This window comes from Eurosta solidaginis, chromosome 4 (assembly GCF_040869045.1).
Source record: "Eurosta solidaginis isolate ZX-2024a chromosome 4, ASM4086904v1, whole genome shotgun sequence".
NCBI classification, from domain to species: Eukaryota; Metazoa; Arthropoda; class Insecta; order Diptera; family Tephritidae; genus Eurosta; species Eurosta solidaginis.
In genome coordinates, this window is record NC_090322.1 from 140,786,877 (window position 1) to 140,807,403 (window position 20,527).

Below are 20,527 nucleotides of genomic sequence, written 5' to 3' on the forward strand. Positions count from 1 at the left end.
GTCCCCAAATGATCCTGTATTAGTCGAGAAAAAGTTCCGAAATGACTCCGACGGGATCCCGGATGGATCCCGAAAACCATCTAGAAATGATGCCGGAAGAGACCCCAAATGATCCCGCAAAAGTCCCAAAATGACCCCGACAGGATCCCGGACGGATCCCGTAAACCATCCAGAAATGATGCCGGAAGAGAACCCAAATAATCCTGCAAAAGGCCCAAAATGACCCCGACTGTATCCCGGACGGATCCCGTAAACCATCCAGAAATGATGCCGGAAGAGACCAAAAATGATCCCGCAAAAGTCCCAAAATGACCCCGACAGGATCCCGGACGGATCCCGAAAATCATACAGAAATGATGCCGGAAGAGACCCCAAATGATCCCGCAAAAGTCTCAAAATGACCCCGACAGGATCCCGGACGGATCCTGTAAACCATCCAGAAATGATGCCGGAAGAGACCCCAAATGATCCCGCAAAAGTCCCAAAATGACCCCGACAGGATCCCGGACGGATCCCGAAAACCATCCAGAAATGATTCCGGAAGAGACCCCAAATGATCCCGCAAAAGTCCCAAAATGACCCCGACAGGATCCCGGACGGATCCCGAAAACCATCCAGAAATGATGCCGGAATGGACCCCAAATGACACCGACGGGATCCCGGACGGATACCGAAAACCATCCAGAAATGATGCCGGCAGGTACCCCAAATTATCCCGAAAGAATCCCGAAATGACCCTGACGGGATCGCGGACGGATTCCGAAAACCACCCAGAAATGATGCCGATAAGGTCCCCAAATGATCCTGTATTAGTCAAGAAAAAATTCCGAAATGACTCCGACGGGATCCCGGACGGATCCCGAAAACCATCTAGAATTGATACCGGAAGGTACCCCAAATGATGCCGAAATAGTCCCGAAATGACATTGACGGGATCCCGGACGGATCCCGAAAACCATCCAGAAACGATGCCGGAGGAGACCCCAAATGATCCCGCTAAAGACCCAAAATGACCCCGACAGGGTCCCGGACGGATCCCGTAAACCATCCAGAAATGATGCCGGAAGAGACCCCAAATGATCCCGCAAAAGTCCCAAAATGACCCCGACAGGATCCCGGACGGATCCCGTAAACCATCCAGAAATGATGTCGGAAGAGACCCCAAATGATCCCGCGAAAGTCCCTAAATGACCCCGACAGGATCCCGGACGGATCCTGAAAACCATCCAGAAATGATGCCGGGAGAGACCCCAATTGATCCCGCAAAAGTCCCAAAATGACCCCGACAGGATCCCGGACGGATCCCGTAAGCCATACAGAAATGATGCCTCAGGAGACCCCAAATGATCCCGCTAAAGTCCCAAAATGACCCCGACAGGGTCCCGGACGGATCCCGTAAACCATCCAGAAATGATGCCGGAAGAGACCCCAAATGATCCCGCAAAAGTCCCAAAATGACCCCGACAGGATCCCGGACGGATCCCGTAAACCATCCAGAAATGATGCCGGAAGAGACCCCAAATGATCCCGCAAAAGTCCCAAAATGACCGAAAACCATCCAGAAATGATGCTGGAAGAGACCCCAAATGATCCCGCAAAAGTCCCAAAATTACCCCGACAGGATCCCGGAGGGATGCCGTAAACCATCCAGAAATGATGCCGGAAGAGACCCCAAATGATCCCGCAAAAGTCCCAAAATGACGCCGACGGGATCCCGGACGGATCCCGTAAACCATCCAGAAATGATGCCGGAGGAGACCCCAAATGATCCCGCAAAAGTTTCAAAATGACCCCGAGAGGATCCCGGACGGATCCCGAAAACCATCCAGAAATGATGCTGGAAGAGACACCAAATGATCCCGCAAAAGTCCCAAAATGACCCCGACAGGATCCCGGACGGATCCCGTAAACCATCCAGAAATGATGCCGGAAGAGACCCCAAATGATCCCGCAAAAGTCCCAAAATTACCGCGACAGGATCCCGGACGGATCCCGTAAAGCATCCAGAAATGATGCCGGAAGAGACCCCAAATGATCCCGCAAAAGCCCCAAAATGACCCCGACAGGATCCCGGACGGATCCCGTAAACCATCCAGAAATGATGCCGGAGGAGACCCCAAATGATCCCGCAAAAGTCCCAAAATGACCCCGACAGGATCCCGGACGGATCCCGTAAACCATCCAGAAATGATGCCGGAAGAGACCCCAAATGATCCCGCAAAAGTCCCAAAATGACCGCGACAGGATCCCGGGCGGATCCCGTAAACCATCCAGAAATGATGCCGGAAGAGACCCCAAATGATCCCGCAAAAGTCCCAAAATGACCCCGACAGGATCCCGGACGGATCCAGTAAACCATCCAGAAATGATGCCGGAAGAGACCCCAAATGATCCCGCAAAGGTCCCAAAATGACCCCGACAGGATCCCGGACGGATCCCGAAAACCATCCGGAAATGATGCTGGAAGAGACCCCAAATGATCCCGCAAAAGTCCCAAAATGACCCCGACAGGATCCCGAACGGATCCCTAAAACTATCCAGAAATGATGCCGGAGGAGACCCCAAATGATCCCGCTAAAGTCCCAAAATGACCCCAACAGGGTCCCGGACGGAGCCCGTAAACCATCCAGAAATGATGCCGGAAGAGACCCCAAATGATCCCGCAAAAGTCCCAAAATGACCCCGACAGGATCCCGGACGGATCCCGTAAACCATCCAGAAATGATGCCGGAAGAGACCCCAAATGATCCCGCAAAAGTCCCAAAATGACGCCGACGGGATCCCGGACGGATCCCGTAAACCATCCAGAAATGATGCCGGAAGAGACCCCAAATGGTCCCGCAAAAGTCCCAAAATGACCCCGACAGGATCCCGGACGGATCCCGTAAACCATCCAGAAATGATGCCGGACGAGACCTCAAATGATCCCGCAAAAGTCCCAAAATGACCCCGACAGGATCCCGGACGGATCCCGTAAACCATCCAGAAATGATGCCGGAAGAGACCCCAAATGATCCCGCAAAAGTCCCAAAATGACCCCGACAGGATCCCGGACGGATCCCGTAAACCATCCAGAAATGATGCCGGAAGAGACCCCAAATGATCCCGCAAAAGTCCCAAAATGACGCCGACGGGATCCCGGACGGATCCCGTAAACCATCCAGAAATGATGCCGGAAGAGACCCCAAATGGTCCCGCAAAAGTCCCAAAATGACCCCGACAGGATCCCGGACGGATCCCGTAAACCATCCAGAAATGATGCCGGACGAGACCTCAAATGATCCCGCAAAAGTCCCAAAATGACCCCGACAGGATCCCGGACGGATCCCGTAAACCATCCAGAAATGATGCCGGAAGAGACCCCAAATGATCCCGCAAAAGTCCCAAAATGACGCCGACGGGATCCCGGACGGATCCCGTAAACCATCCAGAAATGATGCCGGAAGAGACCCCAAATGATCCCGCAAAAGTCCCAAAATGACGCCGACGGGATCCCGGACGGATCCCTAAAACCGTCCAGGAATGATTACGGAAAGGACCCAAACTGACCCCGAAAAAGTCCCGTAATGATCCCGGAAACCATCAAGAATTTATCTCTCGAAGGTACGCAAATGATCCCGAAAGTACCCCGACGGGATCCCGGACGGATCCCGAAAACCATCCAGAAATGATGCCGGAAGGGTCCCCAAATGATCGCGAAATAGTCCCGAAATGATTCCGGAATAGTCCCGAAAATGTCCCAAAATAACCCCGACGGGATCCCGGACGGATCCCGAAAACTATACAGAAATGATCCCGGAAGGGTCCCAAAATGATCCCGAAATAGTCCCGAAAAAGTCCCGAAATTACCCCGGCATAATCCCGGACCGATCCCGAAAACCATCCAGAAATGATCCCGGAGGGTCTCGATATGACCCTTACGGGATTACAAATAAGGTGAAGCTAATTATAAAACCATGTTAATAAGGCAGCAGGCGCATTGGAGCGAATAAAAAGTTACATAGAAACATACAGGTAAAGCTAATAAAAGCGTGCTAATAAAAACAATTGATGGAGGGCGTATGGCGGGAGTAGAGGAGAGGACCACTGATCGTTCCTCCAAAATTGTCTAGATCTCGTTTTGTATGTACCAGATACCAAAAACTATTGATTTTGGAGAAAATTTATATTGAGTTATAACAATTTATAGATTTTACACCAGAGGGGGAGATAAAGGGGGGGTGGGCGGGCGGAGGGTGTCACTGCTTACTTTGTAAGCCCTCGACTTATTTGACCCCTTGAGTCTGTGATATTGGTGAAGGCCAGTATACGTAAAGTTATAATGTGTAAAAATTATTGAAAAATAATTTCTCGAAGGGGTCGTGGGACCCCCACCCCTCTTTCCATGTTCGAAAAAAATTTCGCTAGTAGACTACTGTCTGTGTCCCAAATTTCATCAAAATCCGTGTAGCCATTCTGGCGTGATTCAGTCGCAAAAACGAAAAAATATAATAATTAAATTATAACTGTTCCTAGGGGGCAGGGACCACGCCCCTTTTCAAAAATATATAGTTAGTAGATCCTTCTAGACTATTGGCTATATGTGTGCAAAATTTCATCCAAATCGGTCCAGCCGTTCTTGCGTGATTGAGTCACAAAGACAAACGTCTGGACAAACATCCAAACATCCAAACATCCAAACATCTTCACATCCAAACTTTGCCATTTATAATATATATTAGATATTAGATATTAGATGTAATTTACCGCTAAGTCGCGTTTATGTTTACCCATAAAACCTTTATTAAAATAGTAAACTCCATAATCCCATAACAATGCAAGATAAGGCAAAAACCTATAGCTTGGTGGCGTAGCTGTCGCGATATAATTTCGTCGTGAAGTTTTAAGTAACTTTATGATAACCTTTGGACCTTAAAGTTTGAACAAAGCATAGTTCCCTATGAAACTTCTATATTTAGAATAAGAATTGTTTCAATAAGTACGACCACATCTAAGAGTTTCAATAGAGTTGGACTAGAGAAATGCTGCTGTTAAAAACTAGGTTGCATTTAAAAGATTGTTTGTTGCCAAGGACAAGTAAGAGTTTAACCTGTTACATTATCCACAAGGAAGTTGGAGCAAAGTTACCCGTGTCTCCCTTTCTGCTTTCTAGTCTGCTTTCTTCCCGTGCTAGTAACGGATAGTGTTTACTGATGAACACGCAAAGGGTCACCAGCGGGTTAAGAGGCTTAGAATATAACCGCGGCAGGTATACCAAATTTATTCAAGGGGCTGCCAGCGCAATATATAGCTTCTCCAACGCAATTGTCAATCTCACCTACCCGCGGCGTATCCTGTTTCTTTAACAGCCGAAGAACTGACGACCCAAATTTCCTCATGTATCCAGGGGATGGGAGGACGTTATGGCCTAGAAGGTTTCATGTGGTCATACCTAATCGTTCCCGAGATGGTCGGCCTAGTCCTTTAATGGTGCTTGTTACCGGAATGTACCGGATTTGCAACTGGCAAAGGACCATCAAAATCAATTCCCGAAGGCCTTGTGGTATATCCTTATCGCTACAAAAGCAACAACAACCTAGCAAAGGTGTTTACCGATCCAGTGTGGACTATGCAGAGAGTCTCCACAGGCTAGTGGGTACGTGGCGCATGTCACCATTGTGCTTGCGGATATGTCTTTGTTATCACCCTTTGAGGCAACGCTAGGTCGAGAGGTTTTTGCTGGGATGACCAGGTTTTTGGCAATTCAGCAAAAACTGTCTCTTCAGCATTTCATTATACTCTTTTATTTTGCCTTTTGCCTCACTACGTAAATGATATTCAGGTGTCATAAGAAAACATCCCGTGGCATTACCATTTCTTCATCCGTCGGCTTCCGGCAGCGTCTTAAGGATTTTGTTGCGGCGTTGTACTTAAGATACAATACGAAATGTGACTTGAGCGTAAAGGTGCTGTCGAACATTACAACTAAGATATTTGGATTACTGATGCTGGGTAGAGTATGCATCGAAGTGAACGTCCAATATTTGCGTCAGCTGTAACTTCCACGGCGTAAAAAGAGTGGCCATGGACTTGGTCAGTATAAGTGTCAGATCGCGCAATGTGAAATAAACAGAAAGACTGGGTGGGTAACTATTTACTTTGGAAACCAATTCTTCTATTGAAGGGCCAGATCCTGCCGCCCTTGTCGTACAGCTGTCTGCATAGGAAATGGTGGGCAAGGCAGCTTTGATATTGTAACAAATTTACTGCAATTCCTCTTATTTGCAACCTTCTACTAACGTTCGTGTCGCTAAACTGTTGAATAAATAACTCCAATATTTAATAATACCAAATGGACTTTATTAAAGTACTTCACAATAACACTGATACTTCACAACCAATAACTTGCTTAAATGAAACTGATTGTCGTGCCTCTACTGTTGCGGCCTTTTATACTCTGTGATTTCTCCTTTGCATACTTTCAGGCTATTCCAGAATTTACTTAGTTACTGCTATATAATTATAACTACAGATGCACGTGTATAGCTCTCATATGCGTGTATTTGTGAGTGACACTTTCACAATTATAATTGCATACTTTTGGGAGCATCTCAGATAAGATATCTGCATGTGTTTGTGCGTTGATTCTCCGCTGCCTCTACGCGCATAAATGTATAGACATAATGACTGAATTATTGATGTGCATACAAGTCACAACTTAGCATCAGCTTAGAGATGATAATATGCCTTAGTGCTGCTAATATTCGTTACAATATGAAGAAATTAAACAGAAGTGGAGATGAGACACCACACTTCCCCTCCCCTGTTTTATTCCCCTAGTTTTTTGATACAACCAGGAATGAGTGAACCTGTTATGTCTTGGAGTAGTGTGCCATGGTTCACTGTGTCAAAAGCTTTTGAAAGGTCAAGTCCCACGAGCATTGTTCTACGATAGCATTTCGGTTTCAGTTAATAATTTATCTGGGTGTTAATCGCGTTTACAGTGTTGGTAATGCTGTGCATTTTGCAGAAGATTCGCAGTAGAATGCGGAAGAAAGACGATTTCCTACGTCTTTGCTACTGGCGAAAGGAGTGAGACCGGTCGGTATGGCTCACCATAGGCATGAATGAGAAGGGACTTCAACAAAAAATACCGCTTAAGCTGGATAAGCAGCAAAATGTTTAGTTATCGTGCAAAGTGGCAAGGTTGAAATCTAGTCAACGTTAACTGGAGTTTAAACTCACACCACAAATCGGGGCACTGATTTGACACCGGCTTTACCGCGGGTACGAAAGGGCAGGAGAAATCTTCACTTAGAAACAGGAGATGTAAGTACAAAGTCCGTGGCTTTTGGAGCTTGAAATGCTGGCTGATCCAATCTTTGCCAAAAATTCACCAGAAAGTACTACCAATTCTATTCAAATATGTAGGCGAAGACTACATTATGCACCAAATGCTTTTTGATTCAAACTCAATTAAGATCTGATCTGCTTATTCCCAAATGGGAATACACTAGTTCCGAAAGATTATCATCAGTAGTCATAAATTACAAGCTACTATGGGAGTCTCTTTTTGAGTAGAAGACTTTACAGACATTAAATGCGTTTGGCAACAAAAAAAGTTACGGTTAAATGTTGGATCTATCTCCTAGAGCGATCAACACCTCTATCGTCAAATCCCAATCAAACAATGAACACTGTGATGTACAGTAGCTTTCTCTACAATGCCCGGTAAAGCTCTGAATGTAATGCGGTAACTCCTTCTCTTTGGCGAGATTAATACTTCTGGAGACTGCAATATAGACACCTGTGTCTTATCAGTGCCACAAGATTATATGCAACTATTTATTTTACTAAGCAGAATCTTTAATGTTGAGGGCCCTGAGGTACAATGATCACACATTCCAGAATTTTTACTAAAGTCTTCAAAACTTTTGTTTGAAGTAATATACTTCAGTTCTACAGGCAGGAAGAATAGATAGATAGACAGCAGTATATTCGCCTGCAGTGACAACCAAACTAAAGGCGTTGCCGCTCTAACCACCTTAAAACTGATTCGTAATTATGCTAAACTCTGTCCGGCTACGTAAGGCTCTGAACAGGCATGACTGTATCCACATATTGTTAGCTTAATACCTGATAGTGCCATCGAAGCGAACGGAATAAATGGTTCCATGTCTGAGCTTCGAAAGAGATATTGGGCCACAATTGAACCGGTGGGTTGGTGCCGGGGGGCAGAAATGGCAGAACATGCTATACACTTGTATATGGATGGTTCTAAATTAATGGAAGGGGTTGGGTCTGCTGCTTACTGTGTCGATCCAGAAATAAGTAGAACCTTCGGGCTGCCATATTACTGCAGCTTTTTCAAGCGGAAATTATGGCAGTGAAGAAAGCAGCAGAAATTCTGGAGGAAGTGTGTTTAAGCTGCAGTCGCGTCAATTTATATATTGATAGTCAGGCTGCGATTAAGGCAATAATCTCACACAGTACTTCATCAAGAAGTGTTCTGGAAAAACTTCGCTCAAGCTGGACCATACATCTCTACTGCGTTCCCCGTCATAAAGAGATAGAAGGTAACAAAAAGGCCGATGAGTTGGCAAAGGAGGATGCAACACTCGCTGAGGCGAAGATAGACCTCCCAATACATTTGGGAGAAATCAAAAGGAGACAGGAGTAGCATATGATCCATCAAGCAGGAATGGCATGGACAAAAGCGTGGGGCTGTCAAATTTCTAAGATCATGTACAAAACCTACGATATTAGATTCACAAAGTGGCTCATATCTCTGAAGAGAGGGCTTACTGATTGGACACTGCCTTGCTGGCGTCACATGCTTATAAGTTAGGTCTCGTCAGTAACAGCAAGTGTAGGAAGTGTCAGCTGCAGTAAGAAACGGTTGAGCACGTTCTGTGTTCATGTCCTGTGCTCGTCAGGTCAAGTCTTCAGCTATTAGGGGCGGCAGAGTACCCAAATCTTGAGGCAGCAATTAAGCTGGGTCCTAGAAAACGACTAGTATTTGCAGAGAGGGCGGAGTTATTCTATAACATATGTCCTGGCACCTGATTGGGTTCTTCAGCTTGGTCGTCAAACAAATTCTGGTAACACTATGGACACATTCAGTCTATGTGAGGTCCTTTATTCTTTTTTCAACCGAACCTAGGCATAGAATCCAAGGTCAAAAACTTTGAAAATATTGTGATAGCAGAGGTTGATACTAGGTAGCACAGATACGCTACAGTTTGGAAAACTAATGATGCCATAAACATCGTATCAGAAGATGGGGCTTCACATCTGCTCTAATTAAGTTGAAAGATTGCAGAAAACTTTTTAGATTGCTGATAGATGTAACATGTTGAGACGGCTAATCATTTTTTGTGCTGCCTTCTCGTATTTGCCTAGAATACAAGGCTTTCAGAATAGAAGTACTAGGAGAGGAACAACGGAGCTCTTTGGCAACCGAAAATATTTTTTAATTTATGTATTGCTATTCCACCCAAAGGCGTTAGCTGACATCTGCAGAAGGCCAACGAAGTTAATGATGTCCCTTTTGAATTACGAGTTAGTTCATTGCAGGTTAGCCAGGGGCACCTTCCTTCCGCATAAGCCTTCAAAGTGTCATGCAAAATACGTACGTGTCGATAAACTTGTAACATTTTTCAGCCTCTTTTCTGGCTACCTGTAAATTTCTATTCTAGGCATGTGAAGATAAATTCTTTGCGTAAAAAATCAGCAGCCTTCTGACCAAATTTGAATAACAACCAACCAGTTGACATATTACAATTTTTGCCAGTTCGAGCTTGTTTCCTTAATTAACACTAGTCAAATTATATTCTAAATTAGTCAAATTATCTTCTAAATGCCAGCTGGGTTTCCTCAAAAACTAAAGTTTTGTTCGCATATGCCAAAGATATGCATGCCTTTTGTTATATTTATATTTGGCTTTACGTACGTGTCATCTTTTATTATATTCTAAGGATTTAGATCGACTTGGCGAACTAAAACTCTCACTGCGAACAGAAGCATTGGAACAAATTTCAGCGAAGCTCTCCTCTCCACCCACTAGTGGTTCAGCTGACACACAGGATGCCGAAGCTGTGGCTGCTGGAGCAAAAGCTGATGCTAATGTGGAAAACGCTGGCGTTCAAGCGGAAGCACAACAACCCGCTTACACATACTACCCAGGATTTTCATTTCTACGTGATCTGGATGTTAAAAATTGTGCAGAAAATAAAGACGAAGTTGGTGAAATTGAAGAAGAGGACGACGATGAAGAAAGTACTACAGATGAATTTGATGATGATGATGAGTATGATAGCGATAGCTGGGATGATGAAGCATTTTTAGAAGATATTCAAGGAAGTATTAGAATTGGTGATGTGTCCGCGGTAAATTTGAATTCACTGCTAAGTGGCGATGGCAAGTCTTTGAAAAAAGTTCAGTCAAATATTGGCGCTGCATTAGGCGGTCTGCAACATATGCTTGGGAAGGAAACTATGAGTGAGAGAGGAGACAGCATTGAAAGGTGAGTGGCATACGAATTTTTGCGTTCTTCACTAATAACTGTAGTCTCAAGCGCTAGCAACTTAAGTCTACTTTGTGACTGTGCACTTATACAAATACTCTTTTCATGAGCTTTTGAACAAATTTTGCTGGCCTTATCTGTGAAAATTGACTACAAAAATAACAGCAAAGCCAAGAGCGAAGAAAATATTTCATATACATATAATCAACAACTAAAAGCGAAGAAGAAAGAGAAACAGTCGCACATTATGTAATCACCAAATAAAAGCGCAGAAGTTTTACTCACACATATACACGCATATAACTAGAAGACATTAATATCAGATACAGAAATGAGAAATAAATAATATTTTTTCGAGAAGGCTGTTCTTGAATAGTCTAGATCCTAGCAGAAATAGGCAAATGACGCAAATAAGAGTATAAAAGCAGCGCAAGCTGAGGAAGAACCCATTAGTTCGATTTTGACACGCCATAAGTGAAGTACGCGAGTAAATTTAGTGTGTAATACTACTACCATATTAGTGTTGTAAATAAAGAACAATTTGCTATACTGAATATTTGAGTTATTTGTGCGACAGTTTAGCTATCCGAACGATAACAGAAGTTGCAGAGTAATCAAGAATTTCTGAAATTCGTTACATTATAATAACTGTAAGGCATTATAGATGGTTATAGCCTAACTTAATTTTCGGCTTAAATTTGTTGACTAGTAGCTAGGTGATTAATAATGTCATTGTATATAGAAGTAGTTAGCTTTTTCACAGAATCTAAATAGATAAAAATGCACATTAGTTTATTGGTAACCTACTTATAGTTAGCTCGTAGTTAGCATAGTTAGCTGACAAATTTTTCATGACGATGGCCGAAAAAAGTCAAAGTTGTTCACCCCTACATAACATGACAACCAAAATGTGGTGAGCGAAGGTTCATTTTGTGGCAACTCTGCATAACTTTACACCCAACAGCTTACTTTTTTTGAATTAACTGATAGTGCATTATTTAATTATTCTTGTTATAAGTCAACGACTGATAGCTTGTTTTTAGCTTTTTTCTATAGGGAAACTATGGAGTGTAGGGAAACTGGTATTGTAGTTGCATACCATAAACAAATTGCATATTTTGCTAAGATTACGACTTTGAGCAACTTTTTTTTAAGTAAGCATGGCCGTCAAACGGTTTTGTTCTTTATAAATATAATTCCACGAGCACACATTCTGTCAGTTTGCAAAATCAGATCAACGGCTTTTAGTTTACGGCTTCTAAAATTTAGAAATTGTTTTGTCATAAATGTGGCCGTTTCCACACTAATTTTCCAAAATTTTACTAAATTTATATCAGTATTTGTTAATGCATTATCCTATTGCACTTTGTTACTTTTCGAAATTTTTTCCATCGAAGAAGTGAGCGTGTTTAACGTTTTAGTTGGCTCATTTTCAACACCAATCTATATAATTTAATACTATTAAGGCTATTTACACCTAAAACTTAAACTACTAAATATTATAACGAATTTCGGGGAATTCCGATTATTGTTCACCTTCTGCTAATGTTCGAATCGCTACACTATTCAACAAATCACTCCAATATTCAGTATTGCAGAATAGTCCTTATTTGTATTACTTTGGGAGTAGTACTTCACAATTATACTTCACAACCAATAGCGTGCGTAAATCAAAACTGATTCTTTATTACTCAGCTTGCGCTGCTCTTATACTCTCTGTTGCCTCGTCCTCATATTTCTCCAAAAGTCTAGACGATTCACCTTCTAGAATTGTTGTATCTTCTGTAAGAACCTCGGCTCATGACAACATGTGTATGTGCGAGATACCTCTTCACTTCGAGCTGTGGGTTATGTGTGTGCATGTACTTCTCGTCGCCTTCCATGTATGTGTGTAAATGATGATTGAAGTGTTCATGTACACAAGTGTGGCTTGTTTTAATGTTTTTGTTGTTGCGTGATTATTTACTAACAGCCTAGTGATGTCAATATTCGCCACAATATAAGTCATTATTAAAACTCATAACATAATTTGATTGAATATGCTGTTGAGATGCCAATTGATTCCAATCCGCATATTGACTAGCATAACAAGCCGACGAGCTTAGGAGCCATTTTTTCTAGGGAGGTAGAAAAGGACGCGATTCCGTTCCTCTATTGCTCCCAGATTAAGGTAACAAAATTTGGAACATTTCAGCATATGTTGGAAGTATAGAAAGAACATGTTTCCAATCCTCACCTGCTCTTGTTTTTGTTTGGCCTTTAATTCGATTTTGCGTTATATTATTTCAATACTGTCGTAAGTCAAATTATACCTATCAGAACAGCAAATATGGGCTGAAAATGCCAAAATAAAACTAAAATAGCTGTTGGAAGGCGCTAGTTTCCAATCTAACTCTATGAAAGACAGCTGGCGACTAATTTTCTTTTCTTTTTTGTTGGAACCTAATATATTGCGCTTCGCTGCTTCTGCGATAAGTGTTCCCGCCTTGCGCTCCAGTATCGGATGTCATGCAAAAATAAAGAAAAAGTTGTTTATTTCTATAATGGGTCTACATCAGATACCTAAATTTTTACTCAAGCCATCGTGTTAACGTAAGAACCAACGGGAATGGCCAAATCAAAATCTCTCTCGATGCTGATAATTTTAATATAAGGAAGTCTACATCTATATCGCTTTATTTATGCCCTTACATACAACCGTTGGCGGCCACGATGGTGTGATGGAAGCGTGCTCCGCCTACCACACCGTATGCCCCAGGTTCACACCCCGGGCAAAGCAAAAATTTTAGAAATAAGGTTTTTCACTTAGAAGAAAATTTTTATAAGCGGGGTCGCCCCTCGGCAGTGTTTTGCAAGCGCTCCGGGTGTATTTCTACCATGAAAAGCTCTCAGTGAAAACTCATCTGCCTTGCAGATGCCGTTCGGAGTCGGCATAAAACATGTAGGTCCCGTCCGGCCAATTTGTAGGGAAAATCAAGGGGAGCACGACGCAAATTGGAAGAGAAGCTCGGCCTTAGATCTCTTCGGAGATTATCACGCCTTACATTTATTTATTTTATTTTACATACAACCGTTATCAAAATTAGTAATAGGCGTTTTAGATCACGACTCTGACAAATTCCTGCCTCTATAGTACTTGGCGCCATGCGGATGCGCTCGTGTCGTCTCAGCGGGATATGTGATCTGTTGGGTATTATCTGTCTTATTTTAACGGTAGACAAGCAAACTCGGCAGACGTTGCTCTGCCCTAATTTTGGTCTATATGCATGAGTTTTAAGAAGCTTTTACCTCTTATTCTTTTTCCTCCTCTCTCCCCCTTTTCCTAATCCTTTTATTCACTCCTTTCTCTGCCTTTCTCCTTCTCTGCCTCTCTTTCTCACTCTCCGTCTTTGCCCTCACTTTTTCCGCTCTATCTACCCCTATCTCTCTATCTTCGTCTAACTATATACCTTTCTCTCTCTCCTTCCCTCTTTTCTCTTCTCTCTAGTTCTTTTTATTATACTCAGCTGAGCAGAGCTCACAGAGTATATTAATTTTGTTCGCATAACGGTACCCCGTAGCGGCATAAACTAATCGAGATAGATATAGATTTCCATATATCAAAATGATCTGGGCGAAAAAAGAAATTCATTTAGCCATGTCCGTCCGTCCGTCCGACCGTCCGTCTGCCCGTAAACACGATAACTTGAGTAAATTTTGAGGTAACTAAATGAAATTTGGTATGTAAGTTCCTGGACACTCATCTCAGATCGCTATTTAAAATGAACGAAATCGGACTGTAACCACACCCACAAAAAGTGCGCTAATTCATTACCAAAGACGGATAAAGCGATGAAACCTGGTAGGTGGGTTGACCTTATGACGCAGAATTGAAAATTAATAAAATTTTGGACAACGGGCGTGATATCGCCCACTTTTAAAAGAAGGTAATTTAAAAGTTTTTCAAGCTATAATTTGGCAGTAGTTGAAGATATCATCATGAAATTTGGCAGGAACGTTACTCCTATTAGTGTATGTGTTCTAGATAAAAATTTGCTAAATCTGCTGACGAACACGCCTACTTAAAAAAAAAATTTAAAAGTAAAATTTTTACAAAAAATTGAATATATTTACAGTATAAAAGTAAATCATGTCAAAATTCAACTACAGTAATGATACGGTGCAACAAAATACAAAAATAAAAGAAAATTTCAAAATGGGCGTGGCTCCGCCCTTTTTCATTTAATTTGTCTAGAATACTCTTAATGCCATAAGTTGAACAAAAATTTACCAATCCTTGTGAAATTTGATAAGGTCATAGCTTCTATGACGATAACTATTTTCAGTGAAAATAGGAGCAATCTGTTTAAGGCACGCCCAGTTTTTATACACAGTCAACCGTTAACTCGAGCAAAAATCGATATATCTTTGCTAAACTTAGTTCACGTACTTATCTGAACTCACTTTGCTTGGTATTAAAAATGGGCGAAATCCGACTGTGACCACGCCCAATTTCTCGAAATTTCGAAAAATCGAAAAATGCCATAATTCTATATGAAAAAGGGATGAAACATGGTGATTGGATTGTTTTTTGACGTAAAACATAATTATAGAAAAAACTTTGTAAAATGGTTGTGACACCTACCATATTAAGTAGAAGAAAATGAAAAAGTTCTTCAAGCCCTTGGAATCATATATATATTACATATATAAATAAATTAGCGGTACGCGACAGATGATGTTCTGTGTCACCCTGGTCTAAATTTTGGTCGATATCTCGAAAACGCCTTCACATATACGACTAAGGGCCACTCCCTTTTAAAACCCTCATTAATACCTTTCAAACACATTCTAGAGTCACCCTTGGTCCACCTTCACGGCGATATCTCGAAAAGGCGTCCACCTAAAGAACTATGGCCCACTCCCTTTTAAAATACTCTTCAATACCTTCCATTTGGTATGTGATATAGAATTAAAATCCACTTATAAACTATCTACGAGACCCTACGAAACCAACGCAGTAAAGCTCTCAGCTGAGTATGTACTGTTCGGTTACACCCGAGCTTAGCCTTCCTTACTTGTTTTTCTTTATCCCTTATTCCCACTCCCAGTTCCAGTTACAGTCCCAGTCGGTCCCTGGTGCATTTCCCGAAAAAAATTTCTTAAATACTAATCTATACTAATATGTATATACCAAGTCTCAGGCAAATCTAACCATGACTAGAATTTGATCGAAAAGATCGGTCCCTGGACCGTAAATACTAATCTAGGAAAAGGACTACCCACACATCAAATTTCAGGTAAAAAGAATCGGGAATAGAACTTGTTCGAAAAGATAGGTCCGTGGACCACTTCCCTGATAGAAGCTTAACAGGAACAATCTCCTTGTTTTTTTTATATTTAACTCCTTTTCCCGGTCTCCAGTTCAAATATATTGATGCTTTCAATGAATAAATATGTTCACCTTTGCTTTCTAATGTTAGTTTTATTGTTGGATATTCATTGCTTTGTGTTGACTCATTGAACTAAATTGACTAAAAACCAAAACCTCTACCATTTAACGTACCCACTTCACCCGCTATGTTTTATCGCCTTTGTAATATCTTGCACAAAGATTTGCTAAATGTTCGTAAATGACAGCTGTTCTAGATTATTTCATTCATCTCATTTTCCTATTCCTTTTCCTATCATCCTTTTTATTTCATTATTCATATGCCTAAGTCAACAATGGTCGTTAAACCATCATTATATTTGATTTGTAACAAACTGCCGTCCTTTCACTAAAAATGGTGCTTGCTTGAATTTTATAAATAAAATTTAAGGGACGAAAAAGGGGGTTAGGAAAAGGGTAAATGTAAAAGGCACTTCTAAAACATGAATGCTCAACTCCTATGTTAATAATGTTGGTAAACATTTGGCAATTGACGCCAATTGACTTTTAGTTATTAAAAGTGTCAGCCTCCATTCATTGCTTATTTCGGTCACTTTTGATGTGCTTTAGTTATTTTCTGATTTGAAATTACTAAGATTTGATGTTTGTGTCATCCTTTTGACTTTTAACATATTTGAATAAATTTATGCATGGTATAAGTATACAGGGTAAGCTTAAGGGCCCATTACTACTGATACTTAGCACAGACTTGACTTGACTTGAGAACTGTCATTTACAGTTATGTTAAATGCACATTGCATGTTACTGATTACTCAAAACTTAGCAACACTTAACTTGGCTTAGAAGTCTGTTGAATTTTGATTTTCTATGTAAGTTCTAAGTGACTTTACACATGAGATGCCATTTGTTTGTTTCCATTTCATTTTGACATTTTGTCATACAAATTGACATTTATTGATTATGATGCCAGATTGCATGCGCTAAGTGGAGTATAATCGTGACTAAGTTGCCAAGTTTACACCAAGTCAAGTCAAGTCTATGCTAAGTATAAGTAATGGGCACTTTACTCTTTGACGTAGGCAGCCATCTTAATTGTTTGACTTTAGCTGGAATGATGACATTTTATGCTACCAGAGTGAATACCAACACATTAATATTGGTTCGTACATTGATGTTAGGTGCTAGGTTGAACTGACCGGTAACAAACACGTTTCTATTATGTCACACTACTGACTCAAGGTCGATAAAGCAGTGCTTGAACAAACCCACGCTGAAATTTTGTTTCACTTTATTATTTCCCATTGCCAGGCCCGACGAGAGGGGAGGGGGAATGGGGGATTCCCCCGGGCCCGTGGTCTGGGGGGCCCGCGATTTAGAAGTATTAAGAAATTTTTTTTAATTCAGGAGAGTCTTTAGTTGTTCAATTGTGGAATTTTTAAGCCGAATTTCAAAAGCAACGAATATTTGCGTTTCGTTTTAATATTATAGTGAAATGTGAAAAATCAAAATGTATATATTGTAACGAATTTACTGCAAATCCTCTTATTTGCAACCATCTGCTAAGTTCGAATCACTAAACTGTTGAATAAATAACTCCAATATTTAATAATGCAAAATGGCCTTTATTAAAGTACTTCACAATAAATAACTCTACTATTGCCCGACAGATAGCGTGCTTAATCGAAAACTGATTGTAGCGCCTATATTATTGAGCCCTTTTATACTCTTTGATTTCCTCGTTACATCTTCTAGGCGCTTCTGTTCTAGAATCCACTAGTTGGTTATATGTTATAATTATAACTACGGATGTACGTGTATAGCTCTCATATGCGCGTGTGTTTGTGAGCGACACTTCCACAATTATAATTGCACATCTCAGATAATATATCTGCATGTGTTTGTTGCTTCTCCGCTGCGTGTACGTACATATTTGCAGGCAAAATGATTGAATAATTGATGTGCATTCACTTCACTGCTTATCATCGGCTTAGAGATGGCAGTACCCCTTAGTGTTGCTAATATTCGTAACAATATATAAAAAGAAAGGCTAAAATGTGTGTTAGTTGGTTGCCGGTGTTTGTACAGATGCGTAGGTTGATTTTATTTAAACTTTCACATAAGTTGCGCATAACTCACGCAATGGTTATTACATAGGTTTGGTTGCGATCGACGTACAGGGTCTCGAGATATAGGCCGAAATGTGGACCCGGGTACCCCTAGAATGTGTTTATAGAATATGGATAACAAATGAAAGCTGTTGATGAGTGCTTTAGTACAGGATATTTTCATACCTATTGGTGACTAGGGTCTCGAGATATAGGCCAAAGCGTGGATCAGGGTAACACTAGGATGTATTTTTACATTATGGGTATCAAATTGAAGCTGTTGATGTGTGCTTTAGTACAGAGTAATATATTATAACGATGGGTGACTAACGTCTCGAGATATAGACCAAAACGTGCACCCGGATACCCCTAGAATGTGTGGGTAATATGGATATCAAATTAAAACTTTTGCTGAGAGCTCCAAAGTAATTTTCATTGTGATATTCGATTTAGTCGCATCAACCTGGCAAAACTGATAAATATGCATGCGAAGCCAAAATAAAGACATGAATTAATATTACCCACATACCTATTTACATACGTCCTATTCGATTTGCCTGAAATTTGGTATATAAATTTTCCTATATTAGTATTTACGATCCTTTTTTCCGGGAAGTAGACCAGAGGCGGACTGATACTGGGATTAGGACTAGGACTGGGACTAAGACCCGGAGTGAGACTGTGACTGGAACATAATACATACCACCCTCTGGGACAGGCAATAAGGGATGAAGAAGAATGAGATGAACTTGAGAGAAGAGAAAATAGAGAAGGAGACTGAGTAAGAGATAGAATGAGACGAAGATGGAGATAGATTAAGCGTGATCGTTATGACGAGGCATGCCAGTAGCAATTCTTTTTATTGCCTACCATGTCGTCTGTTAAGCACCAATACTTTAAATCGACCTAAAATTTGTTGCCCTGGCGGATATTCGAAATTGCAGGTGTGAAAGAAGCTATACGATATACTGCCAGCACACGAAAATAATCAAAATCACATTAAATGTTATATTCAATGGAGATCTCTACAAAAACCAAATTCAAAAGGAGGCTACAACTGACACACTTATCAATGAACAGCTAAATACTGAAACTCAAAAGTGGAAAGAAATTTTATATAGAATTTTGGACACTATTTTATTTTTGGGTGAAAGAGGCATAGCTTTCTGAGGCGAAAGTATATATATTGGTGAACGAAACAATGGAAATTTGTTGGGCATCTTAGAACTCATAAGCCATTATAATCAGATACTTAGAGATCATTTGGAGAAAGTTAGGATTTCAAAACAGCAGCACAAACGTTTACAAGTTCACTATCTTTCCCCAGACATTCATAACGAGTTTATAGAAATGTGTGCATAACACGTGAGGGAAACTATATTAGATCAACGCAAGAAAGCCAAGTATTTTGCCATTATCGTTGATGCTACGAATGATGCTAGTCACTTTGAACACACTACGTTCATTTTACGCTACCACCATTTCAATTCGAAATCAACAAATTTTACAATTCAAGAACGGTTTTTGGCTTTCGTGGATTGTAACAAAAACCTGGTCAAGAAATCGCTAATTTAGTTTGCCATACTCTAGGTAAACATGAAATCCCATTAAAAGATTTTCGTGCACAAGGTTACGATAACGGTGCCAATATGAAAGGAGCTTACAACAGAGCACAACGTCGCATTATCGACAAAAACTCGAGTATTGATTACTCGCCTTGTGCAACCCACATTCTGAATTTATGTGGTGTTGATGCTGCAGAATTTTGTACGGCTGCAGAATTTTGTACTGCTTTTTCGGCAGCAGTCTACAACGATGGAATATCCTCAAAAAGGTACCCAGCTCTATTCACAGTATTTCAGAACTAGGAGGTCGGCTAGAATTGAGGCACTCAGACCATTCGCAAACCATGTTCCTAGATTAACGCAAGCACTAAACGCATTACTTAAGCTAAATTTGACTGCACAAGCACACGGAGATATTCCCGGAATTAAGTAAATCAACAATTTCGAATGTATCTTGCTGTCCTCAATTTGGTTCAAAATACTGACTACCATTGATGAAAGAAACATCATACTCCAAGATAGAGACGCCACCATAATTGTCGAGGTCAAAATTCAGAAATAAAAATTCAGAAATTAATATTCAGAAGTCAAAATTAAGAAGTCTAATTTCAGAAGTCGAAATTCAGAAAATAATCAGAGAGCAAAAAAACATTAAATTTTGCACAAAATTTTATGTTTTTTTGCTCTCTGATTACTTTCTGAAATTTGACTTCTGAATTTTGACTTCTGAATTTCGACTTCTGAAATTTGACTTCTGAATTTTGACTTCTGAATTTTGACTTCTGATATTTGACTTCTGAATTTTGATTTCTGAACTTTTGTATCGGAGTTGTAACTTCTTGGCTTTCTAAAAAAATTTCGACCCATAAAAACCGCGGGCAACTATCATACAAATAGAGCCTTTGATACTGTATAACTCTGGATTTAGTAATGGTAGACGTGAAGTCCTAACAGCACCAGTAGGGTACGTAGGCTATTTTAA

The 20,527-nt window shown here is 40.9% G+C and overlaps 2 protein-coding genes across 2 annotated transcripts in view; one reads left to right on the forward strand and one right to left on the reverse strand.

Annotated features, from left to right (window-relative positions):
- LOC137250407 (uncharacterized) overlaps window positions 1–20,527 on the reverse strand; it is a 686,265-nt gene that overhangs the window by 121,272 nt on the left and 544,466 nt on the right. The window lies entirely within an intron of this gene.
- Window positions 1–20,527, forward strand: part of LOC137248690 (uncharacterized) — a 67,749-nt gene that overhangs the window by 36,639 nt on the left and 10,583 nt on the right. Inside the window, exon 10 of the mRNA XM_067779605.1 lies at window positions 9,957–10,504. Within this exon, the coding sequence (XP_067635706.1) occupies window positions 9,957–10,504 (548 nt within the window). The remainder of the gene's footprint in view (window positions 1–9,956; window positions 10,505–20,527) is intronic.